At 40.6% G+C, this 14671-nt stretch overlaps 1 protein-coding gene across 1 annotated transcript; it reads right to left on the bottom strand.

Annotated features, from left to right (window-relative positions):
• Positions 1 to 7286: 7286 nt before the first annotated feature.
• LOC139422145 (RAD52 motif containing 1) lies at positions 7287 to 13098 on the bottom strand. The gene is made up of 7 exons (XM_071173298.1): positions 12762 to 13098; positions 12220 to 12399; positions 9983 to 10108; positions 9276 to 9441; positions 8765 to 8863; positions 7927 to 8006; positions 7287 to 7634 (listed from the first exon to the last, which is right to left on the bottom strand). The coding sequence occupies exons 1-7, from the start codon at positions 12864 to 12866 to the stop codon at positions 7548 to 7550; spliced, it is 843 nt and encodes a 280-aa protein (XP_071029399.1). The 5' UTR covers positions 12867 to 13098; the 3' UTR covers positions 7287 to 7547.
• Between the last annotated feature and the right edge of the window lie 1573 nt (positions 13099 to 14671).

Raw genomic sequence — 14671 nt, 5'->3', positions numbered from 1 at the left:
AGAGCTAAAAGCACGGCAGCCCTATTCGTTGGCGCGATTTTACCAGTATCAGACATTCTAGATTTTCATTTTTTATTAATTTGTAATTTTTTTACAAAAAAAATAGAAAAACATAATTCCACTTTGACATTATGGGGTATTGTGTGTAGGCCAGTGACAAAACATCTACATTTTATCAATTTGGGCTGTAACACAGCAAAATGTGGAAAAAGTAAAAGGGGTGTGAATACTTTCTGAAGGCACTGTACATGCATGTAGCCTATTGTTGTAGGGTTCATGTCAGGTTACAGCCAGGTGTAGTCTGATCATGTCTAAATGGTGAGAGTTGACTGAGGGCCAGTTGAGCTCAGTGAGAATCAGAGGATTTATGTATAATGGAGCCAGACGGGTAAACAGAATGACACACCCTGCACCTGAAATAGAAACATGGAGGTGAATCATATTTTATAGTATATGATTCACTGACTTGAGATTGAAACAGACCTATATCAAAACATCACGGTTAATGAACAGGTGTCAAGATTGTAAGTGTTATGATTCACCATATACACCTACATTATCATAGGTCTGATTTTTAAGCACCGCTGGCTAAAACAGAAATATATCATCTGATTCAGAGGGGATTACTAATACTGTGGAAGTTCATGAAGGGGCCATAAATGCTGTGGTAGATCTGTCTGAGAACTACATCCTAGAATATGACAAGTTGGACAGGTCTGACACTGAATTAGGGCAGAATGTCAACATTTGGCAGAATATTGATAATCACTAAAGAAAAGTCATGGTATTAAAATGTCAGTTTTTATTAACAATTAACTATTACATTTAAGGAAATAGTCTGACGCTATTGCAGGAGTAACATTTAAACTCATTTTTTAAGTCTAAGTTTGCGCAGCTCATTTGACTAATTAATTCCCATGCTAAAAGTTTGGGTTATGATTGAGGTTAAAAACTTTCACAAGGTCAGGAAATAGCATCTGGTTTTGTAAACCTCAGTCACTTATATGGGATTTATTCATCTTCTGAGGTCAAGTACTATTCATTATCCTTGGCCCAACAATGGTCTTTAAAATCCCGCCAGTCTGCCACTTCCACCGAATGTGTTATTAGTCGGTATTTACCAGAACTAGTGCTACAAAGGGAGGTGTGAGCTGTGAAGTGAGTCACTACTTCAGCCCACACCTGAGAAACCAAGGTAACACTGGAAGACACCACAGACCTGTGGCTTTAGGCCACTGACCATAAACCACTTATCTTCTAATCCTCAAATCAAAAATGTGTTGGCCAATACAGTCCATAACTATTGTCACCCTTGATAAAGATGAGCAAAAAAGACTGTATATAAAAAACAGTAAATAATCTAAATACTGAGCTACATTATGCTAAAACAAAAAGGGAAATTATGTTATTTTATACTCACACAATTGCTCAGAGAAAGAGATTTGAGAACACGTTGGGAGGGATGTTAGATCATTCCTCCATCCAGAATCTTCCCAGACCCTTGATCTCCTTTGTCTGCTCTTATGGACTGCACTCTTCAATTCAAAACACAGGTTTGAGGTGTAGCGTAGGTATGAGGTACTTTTCAGAATGTGCTTCCATTTTTGGGCACCAAAGAACTCTATTTTTATGTCATCTGACCATCTGGAGTTTCATACATGGCATTGACACATTAATTGGAACCCGGTGCTGGTCACACTACATGAAAATGAAAGCTATTTGCCCGTGAAAAAAAGAAGCTTATGCAGAAAATGACCTTATACCTACAGTAAAATAACGTGGTGGATCTTTGATGTTATGGGGATATTTTTCTTCCACTGGTTCCTGGGGCCCTTGTTAATTGACCACAAACACTTTGCAAAGTCCATCTCAGTCTCTGGACTTGACCCAATTGAAAACCCGTGGTTTGATTTGAAGAAGGCAGTCCATACGAGCAGAAGCATATCAACGATCTGGAAAGATTCTGTGTGGAGAAAGGGTCTAAGCTCCCTCCCAACATGCAATCTCATAAAAAGTGTTCAAAAAAGGCTCACTGTTGTTATCCTAAAGTATTGAAAACAGGGGGGCCAATCATTTTGAACATCCTCAACAAAAAACAATGTTGATACTTGGTAAACAAAATCTGTTTCTCTGAACAATTGTATTAGTATACAATTATAGAATTTACAAATTTTTCTGAGCACACATTGTTCAGTATTTCTACACATTAATTTTGCTCATCTCTATCAAGGGATTCAATATTTATGAACATAATTGTACGTCTCCTCCCAACCCATCCATGGTTGATTGGTTCTCTCTCTCTTCATTGGGATTATTCATCATACCAGAGTGTGGATAAGTTTGAAATCTGATGCTAACTAATATAGATTCCTGTAAACTTTAATTGGACAACCGATTTAAACTCCAACTTTTAACACATAACTCCCATATTGGGCTGCCAAACTTGGCGGATGGTTGCCTGGTTACGTCTCCTCATTCGGATTCCAGGACAAGGCATACTGCTCATCATACTGGAGTGTGGATAAGCTAGTAGACGAGTCTAATGCTGACTAATATACAGTTGAAGTCGGAAGTTTACATATACTTAGGTTGGAGTCATTAAAACTCGTTTTTCAACCACTTCACACATTTCTTGTTAACAAACTATAGTTTTGGCAAGTCGGTTACGACATCTACTTTGTCCATGACAAGTCATTTTTCCAACAATTGTTTACAAACAGATTATTTCACTTCTAATTCACTGTATCACAATTCCAGTGGGTCAAAAGTTCACATACACTAAGTTGACTGTGCCTTTAAACAGCTCGGAAAATTCCAGAAAATTATGTCATGGCTTTAGAAGCTTCTGATTTACTTAATTTGAGTCAATTGGAGGTATACCTGTGGATGTATTTCAAGGCCTACCTTCAAACTCAGTGCCTTTTTGCTTGACATCATAGGAAAATTAAAAGAAATCATCCAAGACCTCAGAAAATTTTTTGTTGACGTTCACAAGTCTGGTTCATCCTCCAAACGCCTGAAGGTACCACGTTCATCTGTACAAACAATAGTATGCAAGTATAAACACCATGAGACCACGCAGCCGTCATACCGCTCAGGAAGGAGACGCGTTCGGTCTCCTTGAGATTAACATACTTTGGTGCGAAAAGTGCAAATCAATCCCAGAACAACAGCAAACGACCTTGTGAAGATGCTGGAGGAAACGGGTACCAAAGTATCTATATCCACAGTAAAACGAGTCCTATATTGACAGAACCTGAAAGGCCGCTCAGCAAGGAAGAAGCCACTGCTCCAAAACCGCCATAAAAAAGCCAGACTATGGTTTGCAACTGCACATGGGGACAAAGATCGTACTTTTTGGAGAAATGTCCTCTGGTCTGATGAAACAGAAATAGAACTGTTTGGCCAAAATGACCATTGTTATGTTTGGAGGAAAAAGGGTGAGGCTTGCAAGCACAAGAACACCATCCCAACCGTGAAACACGGAGGTGGCAGCACTTCACAAAATAGACGGCATCATGAGGCGGAAAAATTATGTTGATATATTGAAGCAACATCTCAAGACATCAGTCATGAAGATAAAGCTTGTTTGCAAATGGGTCTTCCAAATGGACAATGACCCCAAGCATACTTCCAAAGTTGTGGCAAAATGGCTTAAGGACAAAAAATTCAAGGTATTGGAGTGGCCATCACAAAGCCCTGACCTCAATCCTATAGAAAATGTGTGGGCAGAACTGAAAAGGTGTGTGAGAGCGAGGAGGCCTACAAACCTGACTCAGTTACACGAGCTCTGTCAGGAGCAATGGGCCAAAATTCACCCAACTTATTGTGGAAAGCTTGTGGAAGGCTACCTGAAACATTTGACCCAAGTTAAACAATTTAAAGGCAATGCTACCTAATACTAATTGAGTGTATGTAAACTTCTGACCCACTGGGAACGTGATGAAAGAAATTAAACCTGAAATAAATAATTATCTCTACTATTATTCTGACATTTCACATTCTTAAAATAAAGTGGTGATCTTTTTACTATGATTAAATGTCAGGAATTGTGAAAAACTGAGTTGAAATGTATTTGGCTAAGGTGTATGTAAACTTCAGACATTGACTGTACATTACTGTACATTAAATAACAACAAATTGAAATGTTCTATACTTTAATGTGTTTGGCTGCCAATCACTAAATCTTGCTAATCTGGAGGGAAAACGCACTACTATTGAAGGTGGCACTGACTGCACTTAGTTGAAATTCAAGAAATAACATTACAACTTAAAATAAATCATCATACAATATCATAAAATGACTGACCCACCACAGTGACTCACATTAAAATAGTCTACCATGCACTCATACACTTCTAATTACGCAGAGGCAGACTAGAATAGGGAGTTCGGTATCCATGGCTGCAGATGTTTAGATTAGAAAACGAAAACAAAGAAAGGAAAAAAAACGAAGCGAGAGAAGAAACTCCCTTTGAGACGTGACACAATCTCTTGGCATGACAGAAATAGTGCGGGTGAGACTGGCAGCGGTTTGAGGAAGCTATGTGCCCTGGACACACACACAACTCTCAGTGCCTGTTGGCGGATTGTGAATAATTTACTGCCTCATTGCTTAATCATCTAATTGGACGATGTATGATACACTTTACCACAAAACATAAACACACTGACTGGCTATCAGTACCACTGTCTACTAAGAGTTTTCATTTGTATTTTTCGTGGCTGTCTACATACCCCCACAGAGCGATGCTGGCACTAAGACCGCACTCAATGAGCTGTATACCGCCATAAGCAAACGGGAAAAACGCTCATCCAGATGTGGTACTCCTAGTGGCCAGGGACTGTAACTCAGGAAACCTTAAATCAATTTTACCAAATTTCCACCAGCATGTTAAATGTGCAACCAGAGGGGGGGAAGAAATCTAGACCACCTTTACTCCACACACAGAGACATGTACAAAGCTCTCCTTTGCCCTCCATTTGGCAAATCTGACCATAATTCTATCCTCCTGATTCCTGCTTACAAGCAAAAATTAAAGCAGGAAGCACCAGTGATTCAGTCAATAAAAAAAGTGGTCAGATGAAGCAGATAGTAAGCTACAGGACTGTTTTGTTAGCACAGACTGGAATATGTTCCAGGATTCTTCTGATGGTATTGAGGAGTACACCACATCAGTCACTGGCTTCAAAAATAAGTGCATCGATGACGTCGTCCCCACAGTGACTGTACGTACATACCCCAACCAGAAGCCATGGATTACAGGCAACACCCGCGCTGAGCTAAAGGGAAGAAATGCCGCTATTCGAAGAGGGGGACTCAAACCCTGAAGAAATCCCGCTATGCCCTCCGACGAACCATCAAACAGGCAATGCGTCAATACAGGACTAAGATCGAATCGTACTTCACCGGCTCAGATGTGAGTCGGATGTGGCAGAGCATGCAGACTATTACAGACTACAAAGGGAAGCACAGCCAAGAGCTGCCCAGTGACACGAGCATAACAGACAAGCTAAATTACTTCTATGCTCGCTTCAAAGTAAGTAACACTGAAACATGCATGAGAGCATCAGCTGTTCTGGACGACTGTGTGATCACGCAGCCGATGTGAGTAAGACCTTTAAACAGGTCAACATTCACAAGGCCAGATGGATTACCAGGATGTGCACTCCGAGCATGCTCTGACCAACTGGCAAATGTCTTCACTGACATTTTCAACCTCTCTCTGTCAGAGTCTATAATACCAACATGTTTCAAGGAAACCACCATATTCCCTGTGCCCAAGAACACTAAGGTAACCTGTCTGTAGACATGAAGTGCTTTGAAAGGCTGGTCATGGCTCACACCAACATCATAATTTGCATACCGCCCTAACAGATTCACAGATGATGCAATCTCTATTTCACTCCACACTGCCCTTTCTCACCTGGACAAAAGGAACACCTATGTGAGAATGCTATTCATTGACTACAGCTCAGCATTCAACACCATAGTGCCCTCAAAGCTCATCACTAAGCTAAGGACCCTGGGACTAAACACCTCCCTCTGCAATTGGATCCTGGACTTCCTGATGGGCCACTCTCGGGTGGTAAGGGAAGGTAACAACACATCCGCCATGCTGATCCTCAACACGTGGGCCCCTCAGGGGTGCATGCTCAGTCCCCTCCTGTACTCCCTGTTCACTCATGACTGCATGGCCAGGCATGACTCCAACACCATCATTAAGTTTGCCGATGACACAACAATAGTAGGCCTGATCACCGACAACGGCGAGACAGCCTATAGGGTGGTCGTCAGATACCTGGCCGTGTGGTGCCATGACAACAACCTCTCCCTCAACGTGATCAAGACAAAGGAGATGATTGTGGACTACAGGAAAAGGAGGACCAAGCACGCCCCTATTCACGTCGACGGGGGTGTAGTGGAGCAGGTTGAGAGCGTCAAGTTCCTTGATGTCCACATCACCAACAAACTAACATGGTCCAAGGACACCAAGACAGTTGTGATGAGGGCACGACAAAACCAATTCCCCCTCATGAGACTGAAAAGATTTGGCATGGGTCCTCAGATCCTCAAAAGGTTCTACAGCTGTACCATCGAGAGCATCCTGACAGGTTGCATCACTGCCTGGTATGGAAACTGCTTGGCCTCCGACCGCAAGGCACTACAGAGGGTAGTGCGTATGGCCCAGTACATCACTGGGGCCAAGCTTCCTGCCATCCAGGAACTCTATACCAGGTGGTGTCAGAGGATGGCCCTTAAAAAAACGGTAAAAGTCTCCAGCCACCCTAGTCATAGACTGTTCTTTCTGCTACACATGGCAAGCGGTAACGGAGCGCCAAGTCTAGGTCCAAGAGGCTTCTAAACAGCTTCCAACCCCAAGCTATAAGATTCCTGAACATCTAATCAAATGGTTACCCAGACTACTTGCATGCCCCCCCTCTCCTCTTTTACACTGCAGCAACTCTGTTACTATCTATGCATAGTCACTTTTACAACTCTACCTACATGTACATATTACCTCAATTACCTCGACTAACCGGTGCCCCCGGACATTGATTCGGTACCGATACCCCCTGTATGTCGCCTCGCTATTTTTATTTTACTGCTGCTCTTAAATTTGTTTGTTTATTAGGTATTTTTTACACTGCATTGTTGGTTAGGGCTTGTAGGCAAGCATTTCACTTTAAGGTCTACTACACCTGTTGTATTCAGCGCATGTAACAAATGTAAAATGGCTGCCCTCGTTTTCTCTCTAAGAGACACAAACACCTAAACATAATTAGGAACGAACAACTTGTGCTTTTAATAAAATATTGAATTGTACAAAAAATTCCTAAACATTTACGGAATTTGAAAAGCACGTTATATGCAGTAGTGGTACATCAAGATATAGTTTACAAAAGGTATTTTCCACAAAACATGACATACTTTTTAAAAGAATGTACCTGAAAAATGTTTAACGGGAAATGCCAAGTTGTTCTATGGCACAGACTTAAACACAGTGAGTGCAGGTGAACACAGGTAAACTGTCTCCAGGTACATGTCACATGTTGACACTGAGGTCCCACGGTATATCCTCATTTTCCTCCTGGCCATCAGGGTCAAATTGGCTCCAGGGAATGTCATTCACCTGACAAAGACATTTTTAAAAAAGGACATTGATTGCAGAGATCAGATTTGATTTAGATTTCATTGCTTGTGGTCAACAACACTGAGTTATGCAGAATACACAATTACATATAATCAGTTACATTAAGTTATAAAGTATACTACTAAAGTTATTATTACATAAAGTTAACACGAGTGACTGTCCAGTAAAGTTGCCAATAATTTAAACTGCACTGGCAATTTTTATAAATACTACATTGCCCAAAATACATACAAATTAAGCATCCCATGTGGGTAAGAGAACAGTGTGGTACCTTTATGAGTCCTTTCAGATCCTCATCTTGTAGGACATCATCTCGCTCCACCCTGCATTCAACTACAACTTTCCCATTACCTGGAAGAAATGTTTTTTTTGTGATTACATTTTTATTCCCTTATGTCAGAGGATATTCCTGCCCATGCCTCTACACCTGGAAGACATTAAAATATGCAGAGCTGATATCTTCAAAATGATTCCAATGATTAGTTCACTTAAGTTCAGGGCCTCGTTTCCCAGAGCCTTCGTAGCGTTTAGATCATTGTTAGAACCATCTTACGATGTATATTTAGTGGCCAATCTGTTTCCCAGAGCCTTTATTAGTAACGATCTATAACAACCTTTGCACATCTACGAGTGATCCAGACCACTCGTAGAAGAATAGACAAAGTGCATCGTTAGATGTTTTTTTGCCCTTCCGCGTGTCACTTTATTCACAGAAGATCTCTGCTAAACATAGAATCAAGATGTTAAGGCTAGATATCTGTGTGACTGTGACCACCAATAACTTCAGAATGAAGTTAACTACAAATACAAAGCCGGCAAAATATTTGCAATTGTTACAAACAAGTAAAATAAAAAAACAACGCTTGAAATGAAAACCGAGATCACTGCATTAAAAGATAAATAGACTTCATGGGCCTATATATTGAAATCATAGAGTTTTAATTTTGCCACTAGGCTACGTATTGAAAATGTTGCCTCAATATGCATCATGAATGACAAGATGTGCGCAATGATGTGCCCAATCAGCCGTATGGGAATACACTCAAGTGGTGGCGGGAGCTTGGACTGTCGTTTCCACGTCTCCCAAATTTAAGTGAAGCTTTACTCACCCAGAACCAGCAGCAACACCTTCTCGAAAGCGTCAACCACTGCTTTGTCCCTGGCCCATCTCTGGAGCTTTCCTCTTTTTGGCAGGACAACGTCTGGACCTATGGCCCAAAACCGTAGAGAGGAGTTTTAGTGAAAGAAATGCAGACCGTTTTCTAGCATGTGTTGACAGACTAGAGCTTTCACTTTCGCTGCACAAGAAGAATGAGTTATTTCATTACAAAGACACAAATCGTATCTTTTGCCCTCAATGTGGACCAGGAATGTTCTGAGAATAACACAGACATTTTGGAAAGGCCATTAGAGATCAACACCTTTAAGTGAACAAGCCCAGAGTTGGGCAAAAGTATGTGTAGATTCTTGTCAATATTCTGTCAATATTTTCTGTTTATTTTAAGGCCCCGTCACCACCATTTCACTTGGTCAAAGTCCTGTACTTCGCAAATAAAAAAGGTGATTCTCATTCTGAAACAACTTTCTCATAGAAACTGTGGCTGTTCTGCGGAATCGCACCGGTGCCCTCTACGGTCTCTTCAGCCACTCCGACGCCTCGGCAGCTAAGGCCATGCTGTGGGAAGGTGACATCCATGATGCAGCCGTACTTCAGGGTAATCTCCTGAGGGTCACCAGTTGTGGTGGACAACCTGCCGGCATCGTCACAGTTGGAGATGTCCTTCAGCTGTCCAGAGAAAGGAAGGCTTCATTACATATTGTCGTTGTCTGACGAAAATCTTGTAACTACATTTTTGGCAATTGTTATTATTAAAAAAAAAAATATATATATATTTTTTTACATTTATTGAAAGCAGGAACTCCCCTCAATGTACTTTTGACTCAAGTTTCATAATTGTATGTTCTTTAATAGGAAAATATGTTAATTTCTTTAAATGTTCTGTTTTGGATATATGAGCTTTTCATCATACAATGACTGTAAACGACATGGTCAATATTCTATACAGCAGAAAGGGATTGACATACAAAGTTGGGACTGAAGAAGATGTGTTACTTTAAAGTCTAACAACCTATCATCTGCTTGTGTTGTCAATGTTTTAATGTCTTTATACATCCTTTAGGTCATTGGTCACACAAAGCTAACTAGCTAGCGATTTCACAATGGCTACACCCACCAAAACAAACAAATATTGTATCTGTTGTATCATACTGTAACATAGTACTGGAACATAAAACGAGACACATCTGGGGGCATTGCTACTCCTTACTGTAACAATGTGGGTGCTCCATCCATTAAAACCCAGGTAGTGATTGGCCAAGTCCTGACACTTGCTACGGCTCAGTGGCTTAGAGTAGTGAAGGAAGTTTGGGTACTGCTTTGTGCTCAGCTTTACCTGGAGAACAGACAGAGAATGTACAATCAGTTCTAAATGTCCATCATTACAATGGTTATGACTTCATGGTGAACAGTGTTTAGGGGAGAAAGTGAAGCAGAGCTGACTACCAGCAAGAGGCTGGTCTACAAGTCATCATGGAGTGGTAAGACACTGCCATCTACTGGTCAAGGTCTGGTTTTAGTTATTGGTCAAGTGTTACTGTGAAGGTTAACAGCAGCTGTGAGAAAAAGACGACTCTTGGGGCCTTGAAGTTGTTTTAACCCTCCTGCTGTGTTACGGTCGAATAGGACAGATTTACAAGTTCTCTCCGAAAAATGTAGTTCAATTAATGTGATTGTCATAAGGTACATTGTCCACACAGGGCATATGAACACACCAAATACATTTTTATGATTTTCATTACATTTTGGGTGTTTCATTTAACTTTGTACACCTGTGGTGTTTCTGGTGAAAAATGACCGGTCATTAGAAATTAATGGGTGAGACTACAATTAGTGTATAAAATTGGAGTTCGGGGACATGCCCATTCATCAGATGGACACACTTCCTCTCCCAGAACCCCACATGCATGTATGTATGTATGTATGTATGTATGTATGCATGTTTGCGCGTGCGCACACACACACACACACACACACACAAACCTTTTCCCAATAGAATATTTCCCCCACGAGAACTACAGCTGTTGGCATTCTCACAAACAATCGCAACATTGTTTCAATAATACATAGAACTTTTCTCGCAGTTCTGGTATATAAAGCTTTTTTGAGGCCTTGCTCACAATTCGTTCTGTGGCAGCACAATGGCCAAACGATATACTGTATGTGAGGCTCTTGATCATATCTTTGATCATGACACTGGTGAGGAGGAGAGAGTCCTTGTTAAACTTTGACAAAAAGTAGTCTGTGATAAATAGCACATGTTTCATCTGAGAACTTGTTATAGTCAAAATAATCCATACATTATACTTTTTTTTACTCAAAAACAAGTTATATGAGCTCAGGTCAATGAGGCCATAAATAGCAAATAGAAGTTCAAAACGTGTAATGTTCACAAGAGCTTAACCTGATAAAAAGATCTAACACAACATTAGGTGATAATATTTGTATTATTATGGATTTATAATCAGCTATAATGGGGCTGTCATTTTGGACCGGGAACACAGAATGAATTAACATGAACACAACTGGAGGGTTGAATGGGAAAAAGTGATTGATTAAAAATATATACATGTTACATAAGCAAGGATCTTATGAAATAATACAATTATAATTTGGAGAGAATTTTGATCTCTTTGGAATTGCCGATTGTAAATAGATGAGAACTTCAAGCACTAAATTATACAATAGAGTACCACCGTATGAGTCACAATACCCATAAAACCTAGCGGTCAACTAGGATCCAAATGTTTTTCCACTATTAATTTTTCACATAGGGGATTTTAGAAACACTTAAAATAAGGGCTGTGTTTCATGTAGGCTTACCCTGGCGAGACGATTTGATAACCATGTAAATCTCTCTAGGACAAGGTGACTTTTATCATTATATTCACCTGTATTTACCCCCCCCCCCAAAAAAAAATGAAACCCTAATTAGCAGCTAATGTGGCTATCATAAAGAACTACAAATGATCTGGATGAGACTGACGAATCAAGGCAAAGGTAAGAATCTCTGAATTAACTATCTAATGTTAGCTAAATGTAGTAATGAATAAAGTTTTTGTGCAAGTTTTAAATTGACACAATTCCTGTTAGCATAGGTGTCAGCTAGAGATGATGTGCAGGAGCTTGCAGGGATTTGTAGTTTTGCATGTCTTCTTTGACGCTAATTAGCATTTTCGAATCTGAGAGTAAATAGAGCCTAATAAGTCACCTTGTCCGAGAGAGATTTACATGGTTATCAAAACTTCACACCAGGGTAAGCCTACAAGAAACAAAGCTCTTATTTTAAGTGTTTCTAAAATCCCCTGTGGGAAAATTAATGGTAGAAAAACCATTGGAACAATTTTCCTGTTTGACCGCTAGGTTTTATGGATATTATGACACCTCCACCGTGGGGCTCTATAGTCAACAACATTTGAGTAAGTTTCTCTCTGAATGTTCCCTTACCTTCAAAGGAGAGCTCTGGAAAAAGCATCTTCCATGTGTGGCTTTCTGTGCTTTAGATGCCTGGGCTGCGGAGAAGTACTTGACTAGGGCATAGAACCCTGGCTCGACCCCGGCAGCATTGGGACACACCTTTACCAGATACAGCGGTCCAAAGTTGCAGAATATGTTCCAGATGGATTCCTTTAAAATAATACAGTACAAGCCGATGACGTGATGTCGATTAAGACACACCCGCACCTCTCTGATTCAGAGGGGTTGGGTTAAATACGGAAGACATTTTAGTTGTACAACTGACTAGGTATACCCCTTCCCCTTTCTACCTTGCTCTCCTATCAAATATTTCGTATCAAAGTTGCATTAGTGTTCTACAAGTAAAATGTAGATGTGTCAAAACAAAGTCTTATAAAAGGCCTATGCTATTAGATTGCTTTAATAAAAACTCACTATTTTTTCTGGCGATTCTCAAACGTCATTAACTATACTAGATAACTAGTGTATTAATCACATAGCTAACAACTGTATAATTAATCAACGAGACTTACGTAAATAAACGCGTCTGAAAATGTGGATAGAATATTCCAGACAAACAGTGTTTTGTTATTTTCAATGGGTACCCTGAACTCTATTACGTCCACCTCGACCTCCATTGCAGTAGTGAATTCTGGCTAGAGAAACATTATTACTGTAGGCTACTACTCTGCTCCGCCAACAGTGTTGCACGAAATGGTTTCAATGTTGTAGGTTGGTATTATTGTCCTCCTTGTAAAGTATTTTCTGGAGGATAGTATGAATCAATTTATCGCAGAAAATTTGATATGACGTTTACGTTGACTTCCGCACAAGAGCATCTGATTTCCCCGCGCTGAAAACGTCATTCGTTACGCAGAAGAGTTTCTTCTTCTTCTATGCTATTATGGAGGTCTACAAAACACACGTTAGAGATGCATGCCGCCACTTACTGTATGGGGTGAAAACTTGGGAACTTTAATGCAGTTAAGGAAAGGCTGAAAAAAACATACTCATATCATTCCCAAACGTTTTTACTCGAAAAAACATCAACATACTACTTCAGTCAGTTTTAAATGTCTACTCAGATACCCAAAAACAGGCTCTGGGGCCTGAGAGGGAGGAGTATCTTCCGACAGTATTCCCTACAATGTTTCTGCCTTGAAGTTCTGAAGGTCCAATAACCTTTTTGCCGCTTTCACAATGATATCCAGTTTCTTCTATGTTTTATTAGTTTGTCCTGTACAATGAATCACCTGCACAATGAATGCAAAAATATCCACCTTCTTCACCATTAGTATTTCAGCATCTTTTATTTGATGATTGACATCAACAGGCTGCTTGCTTGTCATCCATTGCCAAAGCTTCATCATCTCTACTCTCTCCTTCAACAATTTCACTGTCTCCACATAGGAGACCTGCTTGACAGCCCTGTGCATCGCTACTTTGACCTCATTCACCCTAACAGGGCACGCAGGGAACGCTGGAAAATGCTTCCCATCACAATTGCAGCATTGTGCATCCTCCGACTCTTCAACACTTATATTCCATCTGCAAACACTTGACACCTGGCCAAAGATTTTACATGCATGACATTGCAGTGGACTTTTGTACATACACTCGCACTGCATATCTCACATATCACAGCTTTGCGTGGGTCAGGAGAGACTCTTCATCGAACAGACAGGTTTTCCTCCTTCTTTCCATTCACAATAAAGGTAAAGCGACGTGCCCCAACCATTCCCGGAATATTGTCCCTATACCACGAAGCCTCGATATCCAGCGAGATGACACCTTTCTTCGGTGCCCTACTCTGAAAATCACAACTCTCCACTTCGTACATTGACAGTTTGTAGAGCCACAGAGCTTTCTCCTTCTGCTCTTTTGATGACCATGAAATCACCATCATACCGCTCCTGGTCACTCTGACTGACTCCACCTTCCTCAATTTGTCCTTTACCATCTTCGCAATCGCAAAGGTCTCTCAAATAAACATCCTTATTCATGAATGGTACACCAACCAGAAACTGCTGGAAATGAACAGCTTTAGCTCTTTTAGCTAAATTCTTCTTAATTACCATGGTTCAGTCATTCTTACCAACTTTACTCTCGCCAACAGAATCAAACACCGTGTCAGCTTCCGCCATTGCACGACCTGCCACCACCGGGCCAGATTCAAGTTTGTTCATCCACCTTCCATTTCCTCTTCTCCAGAAACCATCATCCTTCTCGTAATCTTGTTGTATCTATCTAGCGTCTCCATTCCATCAAATATTGTCCTCACTTGGAAAAACCAACAAGATAGTTCGACCACCGAACAGTTGAGGTAGCTGTAAATGTCAATGATAAACAACAGTTTACTAATTAAAGAATTTGAGAAAGCTCTGACTTTACTCCTACAGTAGATATTCTGTACGCAACACGACCAATGAGCTCGAGCATGGGG

The sequence above is a fragment of the Oncorhynchus clarkii genome, chromosome 12, assembly GCF_045791955.1.
Source record: "Oncorhynchus clarkii lewisi isolate Uvic-CL-2024 chromosome 12, UVic_Ocla_1.0, whole genome shotgun sequence".
NCBI classification, from domain to species: domain Eukaryota; kingdom Metazoa; phylum Chordata; class Actinopteri; order Salmoniformes; family Salmonidae; genus Oncorhynchus; species Oncorhynchus clarkii.
Note: the sequence above shows the minus strand (reverse complement) of the source record. Positions and strands in the feature narration are given on the sequence as shown.

Bases quoted from the DNA above. Each gene is read 5' to 3' on its own strand.
- LOC139422145 (XM_071173298.1), bottom strand. From the start codon at position 12,866: ATGGAGGTCGAGGTGGACGTAATAGAGTTCAGGGTACCCATTGAAAAT. The intron at 10,109-12,219 runs GTAAGGGAACAT...TCTGTTCTCCAG, and splicing joins TCCAGAGCTCTCCTTTGAAG to GTAAAGCTGAGCACAAAGCA. The intron at 9,442-9,982 runs GTAAGGAGTAGC...TTCTCTGGACAG, and splicing joins GGAGCACCCACATTGTTACA to CTGAAGGACATCTCCAACTG.